General features: G+C 36.8%; 1 protein-coding gene and 1 non-coding gene across 2 annotated transcripts in view; both read right to left on the bottom strand.

The window, feature by feature from the left end:
- Positions 1-641: 641 nt before the first annotated feature.
- The window catches only part of FZD6 (frizzled class receptor 6), a 34,094-nt gene continuing 9,584 nt past the window's right edge, over positions 642-25,151 (bottom strand). Inside the window, exons 3-7 of the mRNA XM_031014003.3 lie at positions 14,713-14,909; positions 7,992-9,009; positions 5,088-5,236; positions 3,442-3,852; positions 642-2,166 (exon numbers count right to left, since the gene is read on the bottom strand). Coding sequence (XP_030869863.3) covers positions 1,998-2,166; positions 3,442-3,852; positions 5,088-5,236; positions 7,992-9,009; positions 14,713-14,909 — 1,944 coding nt within the window. The 3' untranslated portion in view covers positions 642-1,997. The remainder of the gene's footprint in view (positions 2,167-3,441; positions 3,853-5,087; positions 5,237-7,991; positions 9,010-14,712; positions 14,910-25,151) is intronic.
- Positions 24,388-24,433, bottom strand: LOC129524414 (small nucleolar RNA ZL63). Its single transcript, XR_008668166.1, has one exon. It is a non-coding gene; the product is annotated as a small nucleolar RNA ZL63 (small nucleolar RNA).

Below are 25,151 nucleotides of genomic sequence, written 5' to 3'. Positions count from 1 at the left end.
ACAACTCACATGTACTTTTAAGATCCAACCCTCTGAGGTCACAATTCTAAATGTAGGGTGGTTGCAGACCCCTTGTCTTCCAGCCCTTTGAGGCTGTCAATAGCACTGTTCCACTTCTCAGCTGCCCTTTCCAAGTCATCAAGTGCTCCTGGGCAAAACAGCTCCAAATGTTGGGCTTTGTAGTGAGAATTTCTCTCTTCTCCCAGATCTTAACCTGGCAATTCCTCACTATCTTATTAGTTTTTTAATGTTTGGGGGTAATATTATTTTATTTGTTTTTTCCCCCATCACAGAAATCTGCCTATTGTTTTATTTCATCCACATATTCTAGCCTTCTGTTTTGGGAGGTTTGTCTGTATCACCTAATACACTGTTAGGAGTGAAAACTGGGTCCTGGGTTCCTTTTGCTTCACCCCTCACACTCCAGATCTTTCCCACTGGCTTTAAAAAGTTACAGTTAATATAGCTTTATAATTTACATTTTTGGAAAGAAATAGTGACAAAAAACAAGAATCTTGACTGCATTCTCCTTCAAGGTTAAAAAGAAGCCTCTGACTTACCAGCCATGGAGTCACTAATCTAAAAAATTATACTACTTCCTTGGCCAGAACTACTATACCTAACCACAGAATACTCCATAATTCTTATACAAAGATAATTTTATTAATGAAAAGATCACACAAAACAAAGTTTTTGTATTCAAAGTTGTCTGTTTAAAATGTGGAAAAGGTAATATTTACAACATTTCCCATACAGTACATAGTTTTTGTGCCTTAACGGAATGCTAAATAGAGAAAAAAACCAAAAGCAAATGCTAAATTGAGAGAAAATCAAAAGCATCAGAAAACCTTGCCCAAAGAATAATACTTAATAGGAAACAAAATTAAGAAAACTCTTTAATATTTTAAAGTATGTTGTATAAAAACGTTGTGTCTTGTTTATTAAGACTACCTTTTTTCCATTTGATTGGCACTAATATCGCTATCACACTTTTTAATGTTCAGCAAAATCCTAGTGAGCTGCCGAAATGAATTCTACAAAATGTCTGAGAAAGATACTGTATAATACAAAATGTAATATTCTAAATGTTAAAAAACAAAAGTTAAAACAAAAAATATAAGCAACTGTAAGTGGTTATAATACAATCAATGGGTGGTCATGAAACATTAAAAAAGGGAAGTCAATTGCACTTGGCCTAATATACAAAAGACTAACATTTTGTCTACTAACCCTTTAGGACATTTTATTTTAAATATGCAGAAGGATCAGTGAGCAGCATAATACAATCAATAGTGGACACTCTTTGAGTAAGCACCTTATTTCAGTTACATAATTTAGATCTGTGAAGTTCCTAAAACGAGACTATAAAAATCACACATTTTAGATGGTAAGGTATCAATAAGTGGGTTTTTAAAGTTAAATTCCTATTATAAGACTTTTTGGTATATCTTTTTTTATAGTATAAAAGAAGACTATTTTACAATTTTCTTAGAAATTCAGTGTAAAAGCTACCAAAGTGCTAAAATATCACAATAGCATGATAAAAATACTTGAATAGGATTTCAAAAAAGTCCAAATACATATAAGCTTATTTTCAAATATGTATAAAAAGATACAAGGATAAGATTTAAATACTTCAGCAAAGAAATATCTTGATTTTATATCAAAAAAGTAAAATAGCATAGTACATCTTAAAATACTCTTACCAAGAGTAGAATCTTCATAAATAGAAAAGGAAGATTCCTCTAACTCTGTCCTCCCACACTATTAAAAAAATATTATTAACCTGCACATTTCTGTTTTCAGGTACATTGTTGTCATTAACCTTTGTGTGAAATGAGTCATATTATTCTTGAACTCTATTTTTTCCAGTATAACAGTAGGCAACGCAACTTTAAGTGCAAAAGAAGAACGTAACAGTGATTCTTACAAAACAGTGCATAGGTCACTTCCAGTGTAACACGAATTTGCTTCTGAGTAACGAGAGAAAATGTTCTTCAAGTATCTGAATGACAACCACCTCCCTGCTCTTTTCTCACTCCTGAAACCGGGTGAACAAGCAGAGATGTGGAACCTTTGAGGCTGCTTGGTTCTGAAGAACTGGGGACCTGCAAATTGTTGCTCTGTGCCAGGCCAGTGTCAGTAATATCACTCTTTGGACTAATCCTAGATAAAAGAAAAAATGTTGACACACACAAATCCACAAACACAAATATGATGCCATTTTTCATGAGTTTTACCCCTAACCAGTGTCCACCTTTATCACAGAATAAGTAGCTAAAAGTCTTCAGGTGTACTTTAACACTTCAAAATACAAATATTTTTTTTTTTGAGACAGAGTCTCACTCTGTTGCCAGGCTGGAGTGCAATAATAGCGCGATCTCAGCTCACTGCAACCTCCACCTCTTGGGTTCAAGCGATTCTCCTGCCTCAGCCTCCCGAGTAGCTGGGACTACAGGTGGGTGCCACCACACCCGGCTAATTTTTTGTATTTTCAGTAGAGATGGGGTTTCACCATGTTAGCCAGAGTGGTCTCGATCTCCTGACCTTGTGATCTGCCCACCTTGGCCTCCCAAAGTGCTGGGATTACAGGCGTGAGCCACCGTGCCTGGCCAAATAATTGTTTAAAATATAATTTTCACTGACTTCAGAAACTTCATCAAGCACTACTCATATATGGGCTGAACATGGAATCTTGTGGGGAATAGAATAAGGCAGGATTCCTGTCCTCAGTTTAGCAAATGTTTTATTGATTTCCCACCATGGATCAGTACCATGTAAGAAACTGGGAACATAAAGATGAGTAAGACTTTAGCTCTCCCATTGAGAAGGTTACAAATCTACGAGAAGATAAAGCATGTATCTAATTACAATCCAAATATATGAAAGCTGCCATAGGATCACAGAGAAGGTGCATTTAGCCTAGTCTGAGAGGACTAGGTAAGATAACCTTGAGATCTTAATGCAATTAGCTGTCTGCATTCTGGCTTACCTGAGTTTTGATCACCTATGGCCATTTGAGAAAATTCATTAAAGATAATGTCAATATCTTTTCATGTTCAGAAAATAAAATAATTTTAGATAAAATGACACACTATAATTTTGTATAAGGTGACACTTTTTAGACAGAATTATAATGTAGTATTAATTAAAACTTAGCCTGTATTTTGGGTAAATTGCATTTACTTAAATGTACAAGGAACTCTTAACAATTGCCACAGAAATGAACATTCCTACTTGAACAACCTATATTAAAGCTGTTCTCAAAGCTAAGAATTAAACTACTAAATAGCATATTTATAGGGTGAACCCAAACTTCCTTGGGGTAAGAGTACAGACATAATATATCACAAAATGCTTTCCAAATGTGTTATGCTTTAATAAAAAATGTGTAATGCAGTATTTAAAATAGTGATGATTTTACATAAAATCAAATCTCACCTTCCTTCACTCCGCGCACTTTCAGATACACAGCCTGCCTGGCCCTTCCTGTCGACCTGTTCCCCAGAGAGTCTGGAGATGGATGCTGCTGGCGAGGCAGGTTCACCACAGTCCTGTTTTCTTAACCTGGGGGTGCTAGCTCCGTCCGCTTTCACCTCTCTCATTGATGTTTCTGGTGAGGTTTGGATTTCTGTCAAAGTTTCTTGTCCTAGGTAATCATGGCTAGTAATTGCTACTGCAGAAGTGCCATGATTTGCTGTAGCTCCTGTGCTGGTTCCCATGGATTTGGAAATGACCTTCAGCTTGTGTGAACTTGGTTTATAGTGCTTCTTTTTGTGTTTAACTTTAGAATTGTGCTTTAAGAAAAACTCACATGATTCCTGTAGTACTCTTCGACTTTCACTGATTGGACTATAAGAAAATTGAAGGAGAGGATTTACTCAAATTAGAAGTGTGGCTATAAAGTAGAGGATATAAAGGATATCACATATCTTTTGCCAAAAATCCTTAGTCACTAAAGTTGAAAATTCTATGGTTTATATTATAAAATCTGGGATTATAAATACTAGGACATAAACTGATTTTATAAAATCTTTTGTGTATACACTCTAAGTTGCTTTTGTCAGTATAAATAGTAAACTGGCAAGAAATTAAAAAGGCAAGAATCAAAGGATGAGGGCAAGGAGGCTCAAAACAGCATAAACGTACTATACATAATACTGTATTTGTATAATATATAAATATGTAATATAAAAGTAAACCAGAAGAAAAGGATAGAGAATATAATTAACGGTCTTCATTTAAATATGTCTTTTCTTTCTAACGCTAAAAATTAGCAAGTTACACTGAAATTAGTGTGAGTATATAAATATGAGATAGACATATAATAATAGTGCAAAAAAATCCAGTTGAATACGATTCTTCAGACTTCAGAAACTTATTTGTGAAATGGTCTACAGTTCTGAAATGAGTTAATCAAACCAATGGGGAACAATTTTTAAAAAGCTATAGTACCTTGTATATAGTGTGTGTGCATATATATATATATAACTAAAGTGAATTACTCATAAATATAAATCAATTTTGTTATAGAATATTCCATAAGTTTGAATTTTAACATCTTAAGTAAGACAAATAAGTGAAATTTTAGGGCATAGCTGTGTGTAATAAGATTTAAAGTTAGTAAATAATGACCATAACACATCACTTATATTTGAATCATACTTTATAGGTTTCTTTATATATACTTAAGTCTTATTTAATCTTTTATCATTGATAAAAAGGATACAATTATTTAAAATGCTGTACCCAAAATAATGAATCCAATGACAGCAGTAATAATACTGGATATACTATAAATCATGAAAAGAAAATATGCCTTTCATAAATCATTCATTCATATTTCAAATAGAATAGTATATGTTACAGACATATACTATATGATAAATAGTATATGTCAAAGACTATTGTAACAAATGCAAAAATAAAGCACGTCTCTTTCATGAAAAAAATTTCCAAACTTCAGTTGGCAAATCAAATTGAAATAATAGTTGATATAATGAAACTCTAGTACATTGATTTGAACAGTTCCTTGGTATTTTGATCTATTTATTTAAAAATTGTCAGACAATTCAATAGTTTCTTACTCTCTCTTGCGATTTCGTTTAAAAAACCCAGCCCATTCTGTGCATGTCTTTTTGCTTCCAACCCAGAAGACAGCAGAGATGCCAACAATTAATGTCATCAGGTATTTTATCATAAATAAAGCCAATTCTGGTCGAGCTTTTGCTTTTGCCTACAAAAAATAGTGAATAATAATATTTTCAGTGATGCACTTAAAGTGGAAAGAAGTCTATATTGTCAATATAAAACGAACAAAAGTTATAAATCTTCAACTGTTTTACTAAAAAGGTTTGAAATAATATAATGAAGCATGCTCTAAGTGCAACACATTTTTTATCTAAATGCTGAACAAAGAAACTTTATGTACCAAATCTCTAGAAAGGGGAAAATACTGAAATATATTTAAGAATAATCTCCTAAATCTTGGCATGATTTCCTCGCATTTTTTTCTCGATAGATACAGTAGCCTCTTATAATTGCCAGAATATTTGCCTCTAAATATTTACCTATTTTCCCCCACTATAATCTACCACAAAAATACATTTAAACTCATCATAACAAATATTTTACAGCTTTTATGTTATTAATATTTATATTATAAAAACTTGGTTAAAGTAAATTAAGTATCAGTAAAATGCAAAAATTTCCTAAGAATTGAAATTATACTTTTCATTTAGGCATAAACTTTGAAATTCTAACCTTAAACATTGCACAAGGGTCAAGATATTACATACTCTGCATTTCTTGCCTTTTTTACGTACTAATATTTCTTGGAGACCATTCTGTATCAGTACAAATACAGCTCTTTCTTTTATTTTTTATTTTATTTTTATTTTTTGAGATGGAGTCTCACTCTGTCACCCAGGCTGGAGTGCAGTGGCATGATCTCAGCTCACTACAACCTCCGCCTCCCGCGTTCAAGCAATTCTCCCGCCTTAGCCTCCCGAGTAGCTGGGACTACAAGCGTACGCCACCATGCCTGGCTAATTTTTTTGTATTTTAGTAGAGATGGGGTTTTACCATCTTGCCCAGGCTGGTCTTGAACTCTTGAGCTCAGGCAATCCGCCCTCCTCAGCCTCCCAAAATGCTAGGATTACAGGCGTAAGCCACTGCACCCGGCCAGAGCTCTTTATTCTTTGTAAAGGCTATTGCATCGTGTGAGTGAACCATAACTTATTCTACTATCCCTGTTAATAGATACTTACTTCCAATCTATTGTCATTTGCAAATAATGTTGTAGTGACTATCTTGGTATTATTTAATTTCTCATATTTGTAAGCAAATCTGCCTATAAATTCCCAGAAGGGCAGTATCAGTGTACACACATTATACATCTATACATACTGTGAAATTGCTTCAACAGAAGGTTGAACTAACTCTTAATAGCAAAGTCTGAAAATATGTATTTTGCTATTTATTGTTTCACCACACAGTGGTTAGAACACCTTTAAGATGTCTGCCATATCATACATGGAAATATACTTTAATTTTAATTTTACATTTATTTTACTATAACTTTTTCACATGTTTAAGAATAGTTTTTTCATTTTTATTTCCTGTGAACCTTTTTCCTACTCTTTTCTCATTTTTATATCAGATGGATGGTTTTTTTCTTATTGATCTGTAGCAACTCTTTATAAATTAGAGAAATTAGCCTTTCAACTATGATGTCATATGCAAATAAACTTTCCAGTTAGTCTTTTGACATTGATTATGGATTTTTTTTTTTGTCACGCAGAATCTTTAAAAAATTTTTTTTTTACTTAGTCAAATTTAGCAATCTTTTATAATTTCTACAACTACAGGAATATTATATCCTTCTCCACTTGAAGATTATAATTTTCTAATTCTATCCTATTATATTTTACAGTTTCTTACATAAAACATAACTACAGATCTTAAACTTGAAAACCATAGATCTTAAACTTTTTAATAATATGTAATAGTTTCCTCTCCCCAACCTTGCCAAAAAGACTGAGGAATCTAGGAGTCATTATTAATATAGCAGGATCACTTTAAGACACAGCCTCTTATTAAGTATATAGTAAAAACAAACTATGGATAATAGATTATGGACAAGGTATAAGGCAAGTAAAACTAGTATCCCCACATACCAACATAAAAAATAGATTCCACAATGTTATAAAGCAGTAACTTTCTGAAATATAAGCTATTATATGAAATAGTTCGACATTCCCATTGCTTAATTTGATACACTGTGATGGCAGTGCTCATGTTCAATGCAGTTAATACCGCACAGAGTCAGGAATAATGTCTAAAATCTACTAAAACAAAACCAAATTTCTATTTACAAAACTTCAACTAAAATGCTTTAAGAAATTTTATATTTTCAGAAATTTACTTTTATTAATTTTAAAAACACCACCCTTATACTAATCATAAGAATCAGAAATAGATAAAGCATATTTTGTTACAACTGTGTATTTTTCAATTGAGAAATGACAGATGAGTCAGGCAAAAAGCAAATTCTGTTTTTGTAAGTATATACTATGTAAAAAGCTATAAGATAAAATGATCAAATTAAATATATCCAAATAAGATTTTTTACTACTAACTAAAAAATTAAAAATAATTGCCAATGCGACAAAAGTGACTTCTGTTTTTCTCCCAATGTCAAGGTCTGTTCTTCTGACTCTGCTCTTTACTGCTATTAATCTGCCTTTGCAGCTCAATTTAATTTTTCAGAGAATAAAGGAAGTGCTTTACTATACAACTGAAGCTAAAGCTTGAGGAAGGAAGTCATGAAACATTCATCCCAGTTTCAGTTGATGTATAGGAAATCCTCACCTATGGCTCTTGTATTTTCTCACCTGAAATCAACTTTTACATCCATGACAAGTATATTTCCATGAAACACTTTCTACATTAAATGTAAATAGAGACATAATCCAAGTGATAGCTTTTACCTGATAAGGACATGGGATATGGTACTGACGACAATGATCAGAGACCCAAGTTATCTCCCAGGTAATCCTGTTCACTTGCTCATAGACGTAACATCCGAGAAGTGTCACTAATGGCACAAGATACAAGCCGCTGAAGACTCCAATTCGAATCATAAATTTCTTTAGTTTTTCTTGGTTCCGGCCATCATGTTGTATGACTTGTCGAACATGATTTAAGGAAATAATGCCAGCTAAAAGAAGAGAGAGCCCAACAAACACACAAAGGCACAGTGGCAAGAGTACAAAGTAGCGAGAAGCATCCAGGTCATAAAGGCCAACAAAGCAAACTCCACTAATGTTGTCTCCTTCAACTTTGTTCATAGCAAGAAGCATAACAGTCAGGAAACCTGGTGTTCCCCATGCAACAGCATGAAACCACACTGCTTTTTGTTCGATGGCTTCACAACTCCATTTTCTTCCTGCAGCTAAGAACCAAGTAATGGTAAGAATCACCCACCACACAGTGCCAGCCATTGTGAAAAAATACAAAAGCATGAACAAAACGGTGCAAGCCTTATTTTGAGAGCCTAGGACAACAGTGTCACCAAGTTCTAGCTTCTCATCTGCCTTATTGCAGGCTGTGCTATCGCCTAGCAAAAATCCAATGAAGTACATAAGAGATACAATGCTGTAACAGACAGAGTAATATATAATTGGTCTCTCTGGGTATCTGAATCTTCTAACATCAATTAAAAAAGTAAGGAATGTGAACAGAGTTGCACAAAGACAAAATATTGAAACTGTTCCAATAAAACTTTTTGCAAACTCTAGTTCATCACTTTTAAAATACATGTTGGGGCATGGAGGCGCACATTGGTCAATTCCCAGAAACTTATATCCTTGTCCCCCAGAAGTCTTAAGATGCCTTGGACACCAAAATCCAATGTCTCTTTGGACTTGTTCTGTTTTCTTCTGAGGACCAAGAAATTCTGTGTGTGGATCAAAAGTTACAGGAACAGTCTCATCACAGTATTGTAATCTGTAAAGATTATAAAAATTAAATATATGAAATCAACATTTTTATTGATTCAATATATTAAGCAATGCTTTCCAACTATAAAATATTACCTTATGTATTCATGATTGATGGGAAGAGATACAAATCTAAATGGATTACAGATAAGAGTTGAGTAGAAATTTTTGAAGTTGACTAAAAACTTGTGGCTGTTAATGGGGCCTCAACACAATAATTTATATTAAATACAAAGCAGGTGAACATGAAAATGCACTTACTTGGAAAAAATTAGCCAATTCATAATTTTAAAATAATTTGTTTTTAAGACTAAATATTTAAAAGAATTTATGTTAATTGGTAGGCTCCAGATAAGTACTGGCTTGTCTCTTTATGGCATATGAAATATGTCTTTATATCATATGAAATATATCTTGTCTATTCACTTTTATTTTCTAATGTCCATAAGAAAAGTAAAGCAACCATATAACTAAAGTGATGATAATTAAAATGAATGAAATGAGATCCTTCCCTGGATTGACAGGATAGAGTTCAAGTTTTTAAAGAAAGGCAAGTATACCAGCAAGAGGCAGGCTGAGGACCAGCTTAATGAACATCACCATTTTGTTCAGGTTGGGCTCTTTGCCTCCCTTGTTTATGGACAGTCCTGAGTGATAGATGGAGATATTTCCATCTCTTTATCACTAAGTTGAGTTTGTACATACCAGTATTATTTTGGGGGATCTATAATAGTTTAAAAAGTATTGGAGGTTTTGGCCAGGTACGGTGGCTCATGCCTATAATTCCAGCACTTTGGGAGGCCGAGGCAGGTGGATAACTTGAGGTCAGGTGCTCAAGACCAGCCTGGCCAACATGGCGAAACCCCGTCTCTACTAAAAATATAAAAATTAGCTGAGTGTGGTGACAGGTGCCTGTAATCCCAGCTACTTGGGAAGCTGAGGCAGGAGAATCACTTGAACCTGGGAGGTGGAGGTTGCAGTGAGACAAGACCGAGCCACTGCACTCCAGCCTGGGAGACAGAGAGACTCTGTCTCAAGGAAAAAAAAAAAAAAAAGTACTGGAGGTTTTAAATGAGAAAGCATTTTAAATATACCTTAGATAAGAACAGACTAAAACATATGCCCATAAAATGAAATACAAAAAAAAATCTACCAGCTTTATTAAAACATAATATGATGTCAATTTTGCTTTATATCTTTTAAAATAAAGCAATATAACATTATAGATACAGTGGGGACCCTTTCTGGTCTTATTTCCTTCTCTCTCTCCTCAGAAGTATTCATTACCACAAATTTGGTGTTTACTCTCAAGCATTTTAAAATATTTTTATTACATTATTTACTAACTATAACCTTATAAAGTATTGTTTTTCAGGTTTTGAACTTTATATAAATGACACCATGCTGTATATAGCATGCTATAACTTACATTTTAAAATTTAACACTATATTTTCTAGATTTATCCATGTCGACAGATGTGGGTCAACTACATTCATTTTATCAACTGTATGGTAGTATTCCAGTGTATAAGTACATCACAATTTACTAATCATTCTTCTATGATGGACTTTTAGATTTTTTCCCATTAAAAGAATTAGGAATAATCTACAATCAATATTCTTGTGCACGACTCTCTGTGTAAGAGTTTCTATGGGAGGAGATTTCCTAGGATGCAGGGTTAAGCATCTGCCATTTTACTATATGTTACTCAATTGTTCTTGAAAATGATTATGTATCTACCAGAAGTGTGTAAGTTCCACATAGGTTCTATAGTTTCTTCAGCCTAAAAATAAAACAAAAAGCTAACCAGTTTCTTTCCCCAATTTATTATATGAGGTCTCACTGTATCAGTAGAATAAATTAGCAGCCTCCACTGTCTAGAGAATAGGAAAAAAAAAATTAATCAAGACTAATGTGGAAAAGGTCAGTGAATGGATACATTCATTCATAAGTTAATTGTGCTTAAAATCTTACTTTCTCCACATGAACTCTAATTGCAAATGATCAAGTCAGTCAGTATTCATCAAGTTTATTCACTATCACAGAAAGGTCCAGATAGAATATTTCTTTTAAATATACGCCTGTATATGCCTGAGATTCTTTTTTTTTTTTTTTTTTTTTAATGGAGACTGGGTCTCGCTATGTTACCCAGGCTGGTCTTGATTTCCTGGACTCAAGCAATCCTCTTAAATAGCTGAGAATACAGCTGTGTACCACCATGCGTGGCTTATGCTGAGATTTTTATATCCAAAAAAGACCATTCACCTTGCCAAAATACTACATTAACAGTGGTCTGAAGGTATACGGAACAAGTATAGTCAGCATTTTGATCTTAACGCAGTAGAATATTTCATGTTATAAAAACATCTGTTAAGCATGTTTGTAACGTTTTCACTTTGAAATGCACTTATTAATTATAAAATCTGTCATAGCATAGTGGCTGAGGTATGGAAAGGCCTCTGATAAATCACAATAGGAAAGTGTGTTTTCATGAAAGCAAGGCAGCTATACCTTTGAGGAGAAAAAGTTAGACTATCATAATAAAGACAGGAAAATGAGTGTAAGGAAAGAAGTATAACAGAAAATAAGATTCCACAGACTCTCAGGTGGTATGGTGGACATGCACTGCTGTGGGGAAAGAGGGAGAAATGAAAAGAAGGAGTGTCATGGGTCAAACGAGTGGGATTCATCTATTGGCAAGCTACCCGAGGATGGCTGGAGCCGGAACTGAAAACAAAGTTCAGTTTACAAAACTCTTCATGTAGAAAAGAATGTGCCTGTGCTCTGATGAGCTGAGGAAACTACAGACCTCAAAGAATGAATGCACCTTTTTCTTCCAAGGCAAAGGCATTCTCCTGGGGAACCAAGAGCCTAATGCATGCCATAACCACACAGTTCTGCCGTTTCTCAAATAATAGATGCAGCCTTCATGTTTTTACCACAGTTATGTTAAATCTTTCATTATGCTAGAAATCTTTCAATGAGCTAGATTTTGTGTTTTAATCAGAGGTTCCCCTCTTTCTTTGTGTGTGTTTTCAAAGTAAATAAGATGCCACAAAAGCCTGAAGGTCTTATTTATAGAAATGAAAAAATATTCTCCAGTATAGGCCATACTAGAATTATTTTTATGTGCAGCTGACCCAACTAACATTGTATAAAAGGATGTTAATGGGTTTGCTTTATATTAATGGGATATGGTTTAATATAGGGCTTAAATAATTTTAAAAAATGAATTCTACTTCCCAATTCAATGTATTAAGCATTCTCAAACACGAATAAATTAGATTTAGATTAATTCCATTTCTCCAAAAATCAAGTTACGAAGACCAAAACTCCAACAGAGTTAGAAATTAAGCATAGGTGCCAGTGTAAATTTTTTTAAGTTATAACCTCCCCTGCTTTGAAACTGAGTAGGCAATCTCATAATGAAAGAGCAAGTATTTTCTCCACAGGCCTCACCGTCTTCTCATATAAATATAACTTATTTACTGAATCTTCTCCTTCCCTCCACTAAAATGTAAGGTCCATGATGGCAGGAATTTTTGCCTGTTATAACTCTAGTGCCTAGAACAGTCCTGGCACACAGTAAGAGTGCAAGAAATATGAGTTGAATGAATCATCAGTTTTGTCTCCTTTCCTTTTGCTGTCATCATCCTTGGTGACTTGACCAAGAATAAGCTATCCACACTCTGGCTTCTTGGCTCTTTAGCCTCCTCATCTCCAATGACTATCCCTAACCCGCAGTGGCCACCTGTAATCAAAGTCACACAAGGAGCCCTGCCACAACCTGCAAGTACACACTATCTCCAAAAATCAACTCAAGCATCCTGCCCTTCGTCTGCAAGCTCCTATCCTTGCAATTCATTTTTTAAAAAATCCTCATTATGCCTTTAAAAAAAAACCTCATTGGGATAGATCTCCTCCAGCTTGTCTCCATACATTAGTTCATTTCTCTCTTCATTTCGCTCCCCATCTATTTAGACTTTCATAGGCTATTGTTTCAGTAACACCCTTCTCATTATCCTTCATTTTTTAGTGCACCTTTATCTTTGCACTGAATCCATCTGACAAAACCCCAAACACAGATGAGCACAACTATCTGCCTTCTCTGTGCTTAGCCCAAAGCATCCCACCACAGCTGGAGAAGTTCTCAACAGGCCAGATGAGATCCACAAATTCAGGATCGCCTGATTTACCTAAAATGTTACGAAGCCTCTCTAGTTGACTCATTCTCCCATGCTTCATGATGACCACTTCTCTTGAACACATATCCTTCTTTCCCAGACTCACAACAGAGGACCTCCTTGACTCTTACTATGTCACAATGGAAATAGAAACCATCAGAAAGAAATTATTGCAACAACTCTTACCAAACACACAAACCTACCTATATCCACAGCCATCCTATCCTTTCCTACTGTTACAACAGATGTTCATCCCATCCATGGGCAAAATGTCATCTATGCTTGGGATCCTATCTCCTTCTTAGAAAACTACTATTGATGACCTCTTCTACCCCGTATATGCTTGCCTCTTCCTTTTTCCTAGTAGTTCTTAAAATAGTTCTTTCCCATTAAACTCATAAACTTTCCTCTTTTATAGCCAGCTTCCCTAAGAACTCTGTTTCTGGCTTTACTTCCTCTTCACTCCTTCACCTACTGCGATCTGTCCTTTGCCCCAGTCACTCTAGTGAAATAGCATAAGGTAATGTTCTTTTTGACTGGCAGCACCTGACATGTCCTCTGCCTTGAATGCTTTTTTCCTTCAGGACACACATTTACTATTTTCCCTATTTGTTTCAGTTATAACCACATGACTGACATCTTGCCAACAGGAATGCATGTGGAAAAGGTATAACACTTCCCATCTGAGGCACTCAAGAAAAGGCATGAGTTCTCTAACTTCTCTCTCCCATCCACCTGGCTGACAGAGTTGGAGGATGGAAGTGTCCTGGATTCCTAACAGAAACTGCCACAGAGTGCTGCCCAACCCTCAGGAGACTGACACAGGTGCCATGCTCTACACAGAAGCTCACAGGATTGTGCTACCCATTCCTGTCTTAAAATATTGAAGACCTCACTGCTTTCAGCATAAAAATATGAAAGATGGGCCCTGGGTGGTCTGACTGCTGCTTCTCTCTCTTTCCTTATCTTGCACCATATTCTTTCTCACTCTCATCACTCCAGCTATACTAGCTTTTGAATTCCCTGTATATGCCATGCTCCCTCACTCCCTGTTCAGGGGCTCTGCAGGGTCTCTAAATAAGCTATTCCCACTGCCCAAAATGCTCTTCCCTCCTCTCATTGCCTAGTTACCTCTGTCTTACCCTTACCCTTCATACTTTAGCTCAACAGTCATTTCCTTCCCCTTTCCCCAGTTTAGGTCAAAGGTATCATTATATATTCTCATAGAATTATCTACCTTTCCTTTGTTGTATCTATCACAGTCATAATTTTTCACTTATTTGCATAATTATTTGATTACTGTCTGTCCCTCTCACCTCACTGTAAGTTCCCTGAGAGCAAGAACCAAGTCTGTTTTTTGCCCACCTTTGTGTCCACAGCACTTAGCACCATAGTGCCTGACATATATTAAGTGTGTAATAAACATTTATGGAATTAAATAATGAAAGCTTGTCACTAACATCCCAGAGAGCTAGTACCAGTAGTAAAATACCATTAGTAGCTTTCCATGAAAAACATTGTTTACCTGTCACATTCAAGCTCCTCAGGCCATCGGATCCCAAAAGTGTCAATTAATTTTTTGCAATCAGAATATACTTTCTCACAAAGTTTACGACAAGGTGGAACCACATGAATTTGTTCTGTGCAGGTTGGTACAAATGCTTTGCAGAGGAAAGTTTCAATGTTTGGTGAACATTCCAGATTTGCGAGAGGAAGAAAATGCTATTAAAGACATCAAGATACAGTTAGAAAACATTTTAATAACAAATGAATAAAATTAATATATTTACTGTTTAAAGTATATGCTTTTTCACTTATACTCCAAAAGAATCTTTAAATCTCCCTCTATCAGACTTATGAACTCTTCATACACAATGGGATACTACTATTTTATTCAATCATATATTTTTCAAGAAGACATGGATTATTCCAGTGAAATCACTTGCCAGAGTCACCAACAAACTCCACATTGTCAAATCTGATGGTAAATTCTGAACATCCCTTCTACTCAGCTCTTAACAGCAATCGACACAGTGACTCCTAGCTTCCTCTTGAGGCCCCTTTTGCACTTGTCTTCTAGGACACGAATTCTCTTGGATTTCTGGCTGTCTCACTGGCTGTTCCTTTTCTAGTCCTCTTCCATTTCCCAATTATGATCATTGAAATGCTCCAGAGCTCAGTCCCCAAGACCTCTTCTCTATCTCTACTGACTCTCAAGGGAAACTCATCCAGTCCCCATGTCTACTGTGAACCACAGACTTGAATGAGCATCTGCTCCGGGACAACTCCATTTGGCTGTTAATGGGCATCTTGAACCCAAAGTATGCAAAATACAACTCAATCCCACCGTATCTCTGCCTCCCAAACACTCCCTTAGTACTCTCCATCTCAGTAAATAATGCCACCATTTACCAAGTTGCTCAGGCCAAGAATCTTACAACTCATTCTTTTTTCTTTCTTTCTTTTTCTTTTTTTTTTTTTTTTGAGACAGAGTCTTGCTCTGTTGCCCAGGCTGGAGTGCAGTGGCATAATCTCAGCTCACCACAACCTCTGCCTCCCAGGTTCAAGCAATTCTCCTGCCTCAGCCTCCCAAGCAGCTAGGACTATAGGTGCATGCCATTATACCCGGCTAATTTTTGTATTTTTAGTAGAGACGAGGTTTCACCATGTTGGCCAGGCTGGTCTTACAACTTATTCTTTACTCCTCTCTTCTTTCACCCCATCTCCAACCCATCAGCAAATCCTGTTGGCTCTCCCTTTAAAGTATATTCCAAATCTGACCATTTCTCACTATTACCACCCAGTCTAAGCCACTATTATCTTTCACCTCAACTACTAAAATGGCCTCCTAACAGGTCTCACTACTTCCCACACTTGCTAATCTTAACAGTCAATTTTCCAACCAATGCGATTCTTTAAAATGTAAGTTTATCCTTGTTCAAAGACTCCAATAAAATAAATTCCAAAGTCTTTTCCAATTCCCATGAGCCTTTAAATTTCCGTGTTCCCCGCTATGTCTCCAGTTTCATTTCTGACCACTTTGTCTCTTATTTACTCCATTGCCACTAAACTGGACTTCTGCTTCTTATAGTTCCATATGTATTTCTGTCTCAGAGTCTTTGCACTTGCTGTTCCCCTCACCTCTTCACCCAGATAGTGAGTCTTGTGCCCTCATTTGAGTCTCCACTCAATTCACCTCAAAGAGGCATTCCTGCCCATCCTATCTAAAATTATCCTGCTCTTATCTTTCCCATTACCGTGGTTTGCATTTCTCTTAAATCCTTATTACTATCTGGCATTTCATTATGTACTAGTTTATTTAATTTTTGCCTTCACCACTAGAGTGTAAATTCAAAGAGGGAAAGGATTTTGTCTATTCTGTTCACTGCTCTATCTCCAGTGCCTAAAGCAGTGTCTGCTACATGGCCATTTCTCTATATTTACAGAATAAATGCATGATTCTCCAAAACAATAAATGAACACTGACAAAGCATATCAATAAAACATTTCAGAGCATCAAGACAAAGAGAAGGTCATAAATGTTTCCAGAGGGGGGAAAAAACAGAATACATGTAACTAAATTAAACTGTGAATATTTGACAATATCAGAAGCTAGAAGAAAATGAAAAAATGACTATAAAATTCTAAAGAAAAATGCATTTCAACCTAGAATTCTAGATCCACCCAAACATTTAGAGAGTAGACTATTGACATTTTTGGCACTGTAGGGAATACAAAATTTAAACTTTCAAGTATCCCTGTTTAGGAAGCAACCAGAAGATGTAATATTCCTGAAACAAATTGAAGGAATATATGAATAAACCAGGAAGGAAAATAATATGGGACCCAGGAATTAGCTGATTCAACACTGAAGAATGACAAGAGAAATTCTCCATGTGACAACTACAAATCTAGTCCAGAAGTAATCAGAACACATTTGACAGAAGGGCAGATGGCTGAAGAAGAAAGGTCTCCAAGGGAAAGGAGCGGGGATTGAGATTGACAGAGTATATGTTATTTTGAGCACTAGGAAAATTGCTGCTAGGTGTATGACAAGTCTGTTAGGATATCTAAAAATAGTCAGACATTGTTACATAAAAAACAAACGAAAATACAACTACTGTGTTAATTGTTGGGAGGGTATTAAAAAAATAAATGTAATCAAAGTATACTACCTGACTCAGCAGTGTACAATATTTAATATTTCTAGTAATATTATCACTGACTATTCATTTAATCAAAAACTGTATCAGGAGGAGAAGTAAAAGTGGCAGGGTGAGAAATGAATTATCAATTACCCTAATAGGAAAGAATAAACAGAAACGGCCTAAAGTGCTAAACTGATTAATCTATAACCAACAGAGTAAACCTGTTAGTTAGAATGTGGCCTGCATACCAGAGGAACACCTAAAACAGTTCAAAGAGGCTGCCTCTCAAGGGCAGGACTGGGATATGGGTGGAAAAGGGTGGGCAAGGACTGTTATTTTTCTGTTCAAAGCCTTTTAGTATTGAGGGTTTTCTTTTCCAGCTTTATTCAGGTATAGCTGAAGTATGATAAACTGAACATGTATAAAGTGTACAATTTGATAAGTTTTGAAATGATTATCACAATCAAGGTAATAAATGTATCCCTCACCACCAGAAGTTTCCTCTGGCTCCCTTGTCATCCCTCCTGCCCTTCCATCCTCCTCACCCCCTCAGTAACTCTCATGCCTGACAACAACTGATCTGCCTTCTGTCACTGCGGAGTGGTATTTTCTATAATTTTACGTAAGTGGAATCATATAGTGTGTTTTCTTTTTTGTCTGGCTTCTTTCACTTAGCATCATTGTTTTGTGATTCAGTCATGTTGTCTGATGCATCAGTAGTTCATTCCTTTTAATTGCTGAGTAATATTCCACTGTATGGCTGTACCATAATTTTCTTAACCATTTACCAGTCGATGGACAGTCTGAAGTGCACATTTGAGTGTGAAATATCTACTAGCAGGCAGTTAAATAAAGCTACGTAGAAGTGAGACTTTAAATTAAGGATATGGATTTACAAGTCATCAGTATAAAAGTGGTAATTGAAATAACTGGCTGAAATTACCTAAGGAGAATAAGTAGAGTGAGAGAAGATGAAAATTCTGATTCAAGGGAAATACACTGACTCTATATATTAGCATCTCCTTCCACTCGAAATGCCATTGAAATGAAAGAAAAGGTTTAAAGGTAAAAAACAAATCCATAATTGCATTAAAAAAATAAAGAAAGGGCTCCCTATAAGCTTTGGGAAATTTTTGAAAGATAAAAAGAAGGAATGACAACTTCTTTCATCAGTATGGCCAACTAAATATCTCCTGCCACAAAACATTCAGGTTCTGGATAAAGTGCAACAAATATACTTTGAAATGCATTGCTGAGCACTGTATACACCTTAAAAATAGCCTTAAAACATATAAACAAAAGGCAATAAAACTATAAGGAGAAATGGACAATTCCATGGTCATGAGAAATTTCAATATATCTTCTTTAGTAAATGAACGGTCAAGCAGACAAAAATTAATAGGTAAATATAAGCCTTGATTACAGACTACAATTAACAAGTCTGACTTAAAGGGCATATACAGAACCCACACCCAACAATTAGAGGACAATAGCTATGAAGGATGTTGGACCAGTGGGAAGTTCCCCTGTCCTGATGGGGCAAGTGACTGAGAAGCGACAGGGTTGCCATGGTTGACATATGTTATTGCTTTTATTTGAATGATGCTCTGAGATTGGATCCTTTGTCACCTCACAGGAACTTGGAGTGCAAACAGCACAGCACTTTTCTCAGTTTCCTCCATCGTGAAGGGGAGAGAGTGCCCAGACGGCGTGCAAATCCTCCTCTGAGCCTGAGGTAGGAGAAGGGGAGCTGCGGGCAACTAGTAAACTGTGGTAAACTCTTTGTTTACTGTCCCAAAAAAGCCTAGTTCCTAAATTTTTTGACTAACTGGTAATCAGATCCTTTGGTGGAAAGAATTAAAACACACTATGTTTATTTAGTTCTTCTAACTCAGAAGCCATGATTAACTGGTGGTCAGCACTTAAGAAGTAATTATATAGTTCAAGGGCAGGCAAAATGAATGCAATACATGTACTTTTGCTATACAAAAACAATTTTCTTACATGGAAAACACAAGTCACTTCCCTAATTTAATTCTTCTACAGTGCCAAAGTTGGCTAATCCAATAACGTTGATGTTCCTGCACTGTGTAGAGGATAAACTGAATGCTGAAAACTCAGATACCTTCAGAGGCCAGGCAGGTAAATGCAAATGCCTGTAAGACGATAGGGAGTATTTGGGAAGCTGCTGCTACTCAACTCCAGCAGACTATTATTTGGAAATGGGGGCATAGAATTGTCAGGTGTATCCATTTTTCCTAAGAAAACAGAACCTAGATTGTTATGTGTAATTTCCCAAATTTTAGATTTTGGCACTTTAATCTATACATTTGAAACAGGGCCCCCCCCCTTCCCTGACACACACACACACACACACACACACACACACAGAGAAAAATCAAGTCTCAGGTCAGATCCAGTGTGGGCTACCAACTTCCAAGTTCAGTTGCAGATGAATAGACTTAAAGAATTTTAGACTTGGAAGGGACTTGAGAGAAAACCTTTAAGTTAATTATTTTCGAAGTGTATGTGTGTCTGTGTGTGCACACATGCACACTTTGCCAAGAAACATTTTCTTTAAATAAGAAGTTAAAAGGAGGCCGATATACTAAATAAATAAAGGCATAGTTTCTTGGGCTGAAAAGGAAGCTCTCCCTGCTGAGATACTTCTCACCATTCCCCTTTGCTACCAGTGACCTCAGAGCACCTCCAGAGATCACAGTTGGAAAACCACTGACCTAATCTAAGCCCTTGGATCAAGTGAGAAAACTGAAGCCAATTTCTTATTAAAATTGTTACTCACATTCCAAAATGTACTCTGAATTAGAAGCTAGGTATCTTTATTCCTGATCGAATGCTACTTTTACCAATTCTATGGCTACTGATAATAAATCAGAGCTTTGGCTTATTTGGTACTTACCATAAACCAGGCACTGTGCTTTTTCATATACCATTTTCCTTTATCACAACCTGTTCTTCTCTCCACCTTGCAGCTGAGGCAACTGAGGCTCTGAGAGGTTAAGTAACTTGTATAGTCACAATAGTAGTAAGAAGCAGAACTAGGATATGAACCTATGTTCCTATGACTCCAGAGTATGTCCTCTTTAACCTTCACTCTGTGCTGCTACCCATTTCTCCCTGAAAATTACCCTTTCCCAAAGCACAGCGACAGGCAAAAATGCCAATGAGGATGAAGGGAAGAAAATATATCAAGAGGATTGGGACTCTTCCACATGAAAGAAACTCTTCAGTTAAAAAAAATAAATGTTCACAGGATACATATCAAAGACTATAAAACCTCAAGCTATGTTGATCACATTCCAGATGATGCATTATCTCCTGAAGCAAGAGCAAGTATTCCATCATATGGAGTACTTTCAGAACAAATCACAGCACTTTAAATAATGGGTAGTCAGCCTAGTATTGAACTCATTATACCAATCAGTTGAAACATAACTAGGATGAACATATTTTCACAGTCTTTTGAAGTAAAAATCGTGATTGAAATGTTTTATGTTCTTCCTCAAAATGTCCTGGGTACCATTCTCAGAAACCAAATCTAACATGACTCATTGAGATATTTCTTATGTCCTTAATTTTATGCTATGAATTTCATCACATATTAAACTAGGATTTAGCACGTTAAGTGCCAAACCTGTGAATTAAACTCATGAATTAAAGTGCAAATCTATGAACTGAGCAAATATCAAACCTGGTCGCATCAGTCTGTTCCTTTTACTCACCTTTAGTGATACCACCTTCTTCAACTCTCTTAGTAACCCAGTGCTTTCATGATCTCACTTATAAACTCCTCCTTTCAAATTTCATTCTCAAAAAACTCATCTAATAACTATTAATATTGGTTCTGAGATTCTACCATTCAATAACTAAAACAATGTTATTAATTACAGTTTCAAAAATCAAGAAATAAAAGGTAGGCTCCTTTAAGGAAATGGTCAGTCCCTGGCAGAAATCCCTGGAAATAGCAGTTACTATTAGTACTGGCAGAGATGAGAAAGAAGAGGGCAAGTGAGAAGGCAATTCACATCTCTATCGTGAAAAACAGCCTGAGCCAACAGTAAGATAAATGAAAAATGAGAATCAAAATACATAGAGTATTTTATATAATCCTTCGCTGGAAATAATGCTAGCATTTTATTTCTAACTAAGTTCTAACTCTTATTTAATTCTAATACTTTAATTCTAACTATTTAGTTTAACTACCTGTGCTACCTTTGGCAGGTAGTTTTCTGTTTCTGAGTCTCAGAGTATCCATCAGTAAAGTGACAGTGATGAACTCGATGATCACTAAGGAGATTTATGGCTCAAAAGTTTATGAAGAGGGTAACAAAGAATTGAGTAGAAGAACTGGAGATCAATTTCAAAACAACTGTAGGTGCTATGGTGAAATTTTCTCCTTGGTAAGTTAACACTTTTTTTTTTTTTTTTTTTTTTTAAGAGACAGGTTCTCACTCTGTGGCCCAGGCTGGAGTGCAGTGGCACAGTCATAGTTCACTGCAGCCTCCAATTCCTGGGCTCAAGTGAGCCTCAGGCCTCAGCCTCCCAAGTAGAGATAGAGTCTGTGTTGCCCAGACTGATCTTGAACTCCTGAGCTCAAGTGATTCTCCTGCCTCAGCCTCCCAAAATGCTGGGATTACAGGTATGAACCACTGTTCCCAGAGAGTAACTGTTTTACACTGTGCTCTAGAGTGAATATTTACTATTTGGGGGAATCCAAAAGTAGGTAAGACACCATGGAAGCTAAGAGGGATGCAGGGATACAGCCTGGCAATGAAAACATAGGCACCTAATCTAAGCTTGGCCATTTGTATACTCTGGGTATTGTGATTCCTGGGGAGAGGGTTATGCAAAAGAACAGATATAGTCAGATTATTTGAGGAAGCTGCAATGCGATCAGTAATCCTTGCAGTGGCCAAATAAGCATCCAGTGACAATGGCTCAGGAAGTATCCAATGGTATTGGCACTGGTGATAAACTAATCCTATGGTATGACCTTAGCTATGCCCCAGTTCCCTTTGCTCCTCCTTACATTTTGAACCCGGTTCTCCCGCCTTCCCATTGATCTTACAAGCTGTCCAAAATCCATCAATTTTCTGCTTAGTCAGAATTGGTTTCTGTTGTTTGTAATCAAGAAGACCAACTAGTACAGAAAAAAAACATAAAGAATGGTTTGCAAGTGATCTCAGCAAAACAGGAGGAACTCTAGAACTGGGTTTCTGGTCTAAGGCCAAAGGCAGTGAGCATCCTGTTAGTATTTAAAGATGGAAATCTGGCAACCCATGGCAAACTGAATTAAGTTATCCTTGTAACCACTTAGCTTGGTTTTAGCTTAGCTTCTCTGTACATAATAGAATGATATGCCCCATGAACACGAGGCTGTGGGAGATCAAATGAGTGCCTGCTGCCAGAGAACCAGAAAATAATATAACGAGCATGAGTTATCAGACTGTAGGGTAGGGTGAGGACTTCTAATGGTACTGCTTGGTTTAGGAAGAGAATAACAAACTGGCATCTCTGAATTTTTGACTCAAGGTGGGAAGTAAAACACTAGGCTGGGCATGGTGGCTCACACCTGTAATCTCAGCACTTTGGGAGGCCAAGGTGGAAGGACTGGTTTATGCCAGGAGGTCGAGACCAGCCAGGGCAACATAGCAAGACCCTGTCTCTTAAAAAAAAATAGCAGGTTGTCAATGCACACGGCCCTACAGTCCCAGCTGCTTCCGGGGCTGAGGCCTGAGGTTCACTTGAGCCCAGGAGTTCCAGGTTGCAGTGAGCTATGATTGTGCCACTGAACTCCAGCCCAGGCAACAGAGTGAGACCCTGTCTTTAAAAAAAATGAAACACACACACAAAAGGACAAAAAGGACTTAAGGCTCAAGGAGTTGAAAACCAAGCACAGTTTGATCTGCAGGTGGCTAAATTATATCAGTTTAATGTGCTTCCCATTCACATAAGAGACCTGGTGATAGTGTAACTAGGAAACTGAGACCTAGAGTTCTGTAGTGGGGACACATGACAAGGCTCAGGATATCGCAGAGTGCTCTGCACCTGCAGCTCTCAAGGTAAACCCTTTCTGTAAGAAGAAAATAAATAGCCCCCTGCCCCATCCCACCAGTCTTCAATGTCTCAACCTGTAACTAGAGTTTCACCCCAGCACGCCTTGGGAGCATGAAGTCAAAATCAAATCTGAAAAAAAGACCTACAAACTAGTTGTAAGACTGTTAATTTATATTGGTTTCTGAGGGTTACGAATTGAGGAGGAAAGAATACAATTTTAGATGGGGCTAAGACATACTGACATGGGGTTATTTCTCAGAGATTCTAGATTCAGTGTGCTAGCTTCAGAGACTGGGCTTTTGGAGGTAAGATGATAAATGGGCTTCTGACAGGGGTTCAGTGAGACCTAAATCCAACCCACTGCAATTTTCCAAGTCCATGTATGTACACCTAAAATAGCTGTATTAAGCAAAAACACAATAGGCATATTTGTTTCCTGGATAAATGTTATTATGGTAGGGGCCAAACAAAAACCATTAGAGGTCTCCCTCCCTACCATGAAAGAAAATCAAAAACAATACTGCAGATCAAGGGGATTTTCAGAGATTGGCAACACCACTAGAAACATATTCAGGGGTAACAGTTCCTACCACCTGCTCATTTCAACTTTCCAGTGGATTGTCTTAAGCAACCTCAACTCAATTGGCTAAGGTGATTCTCCAGATGTGGTCTCTTTCCTGTAGCAAATAGTAAAGCTCAGGCACTTTGTATGCCTCTCTAAGCTAGCCAGTTCTTTCTTCTACAAAAGCAATTTGTTCTCACCCAGCAGGGACAGCAGCATATCTTTGCCAACTTGCCTTAGAGCAGTGGTTCCCAACAAGTGGCCCCTGAGTGAGCAGCATCAGCATCCCCTAGGAACTTGTTAGATGTGGAATTTTTCCATCCCATCCCAGACCTATTGATTCAGGAACTCAGGGATGGAGCCAGTGATCTGTGTTTTAACAAGTCCTTCAGATGATTCTGATGCACACCAAAGCTTAAGAGCTTCAGCTTTAGGGGAACATCATCAGCTCTTCAGCTCTGTGCCTCAATTTCGGTCAGTGAAACATATCACCGACTTCACAGGACATCACACTAATCTAACTTATCAAAGACATAAAGCCGATGAGGCCATAGACATGTACCCTAGATGCCATAGTAAGATACAAGTGCAGATGAGGAGATTAACCCTACATAATTAAAAGGGACCTTGGCTTTTGCTACTAGTTCCTCATAGAAACTAAACAGGAGAGAACATCTAGAGATCATCAAGTCAAGTTTCCTCTCATGAATTGAGTGTTACTGAACTCACCTACTCATGATGTCAGGGACCAACTGCATTCCATCTTCAAGTGGCTGGATAGATCTCAAAGATATGGGAAAGTAGCATATTGCTTGCATTATCAGAATGCCTGCTTCTGCCATATTATAATCCTTTCCTTAAAACACACCTACGTCTTCAAGCAGAGTTCCCTCTCACCAAATGACTCATGAAGAAACAATTACAGCCTGGCTTACAATAGCTGGCCCCAGCTATTGTAAGTGAGCTACTATAGGATTATAACTCCATTCAGAGGTGGCCCTAGCAGGCAGGACTTCAATCACTGTCTATGTTATCAGTAGAAAGATGGTCTCAGGTAAGAAGTTACATTGATTCATGGGCTATAGCTAATGGCACAACAAGATAGGGACTTGCAAGCAACAAGAGCTTGGAAGAGTTCTACAGAACTGGTATTAGGAGTCCGGAAAAGCAGTATGT

The sequence above is a fragment of the Gorilla gorilla genome, chromosome 7 (genome assembly GCF_029281585.2).
Source record: "Gorilla gorilla gorilla isolate KB3781 chromosome 7, NHGRI_mGorGor1-v2.1_pri, whole genome shotgun sequence".
Taxonomy (NCBI): domain Eukaryota; kingdom Metazoa; phylum Chordata; class Mammalia; order Primates; family Hominidae; genus Gorilla; species Gorilla gorilla.
Note: the sequence above shows the minus strand (reverse complement) of the source record. Positions and strands in the feature narration are given on the sequence as shown.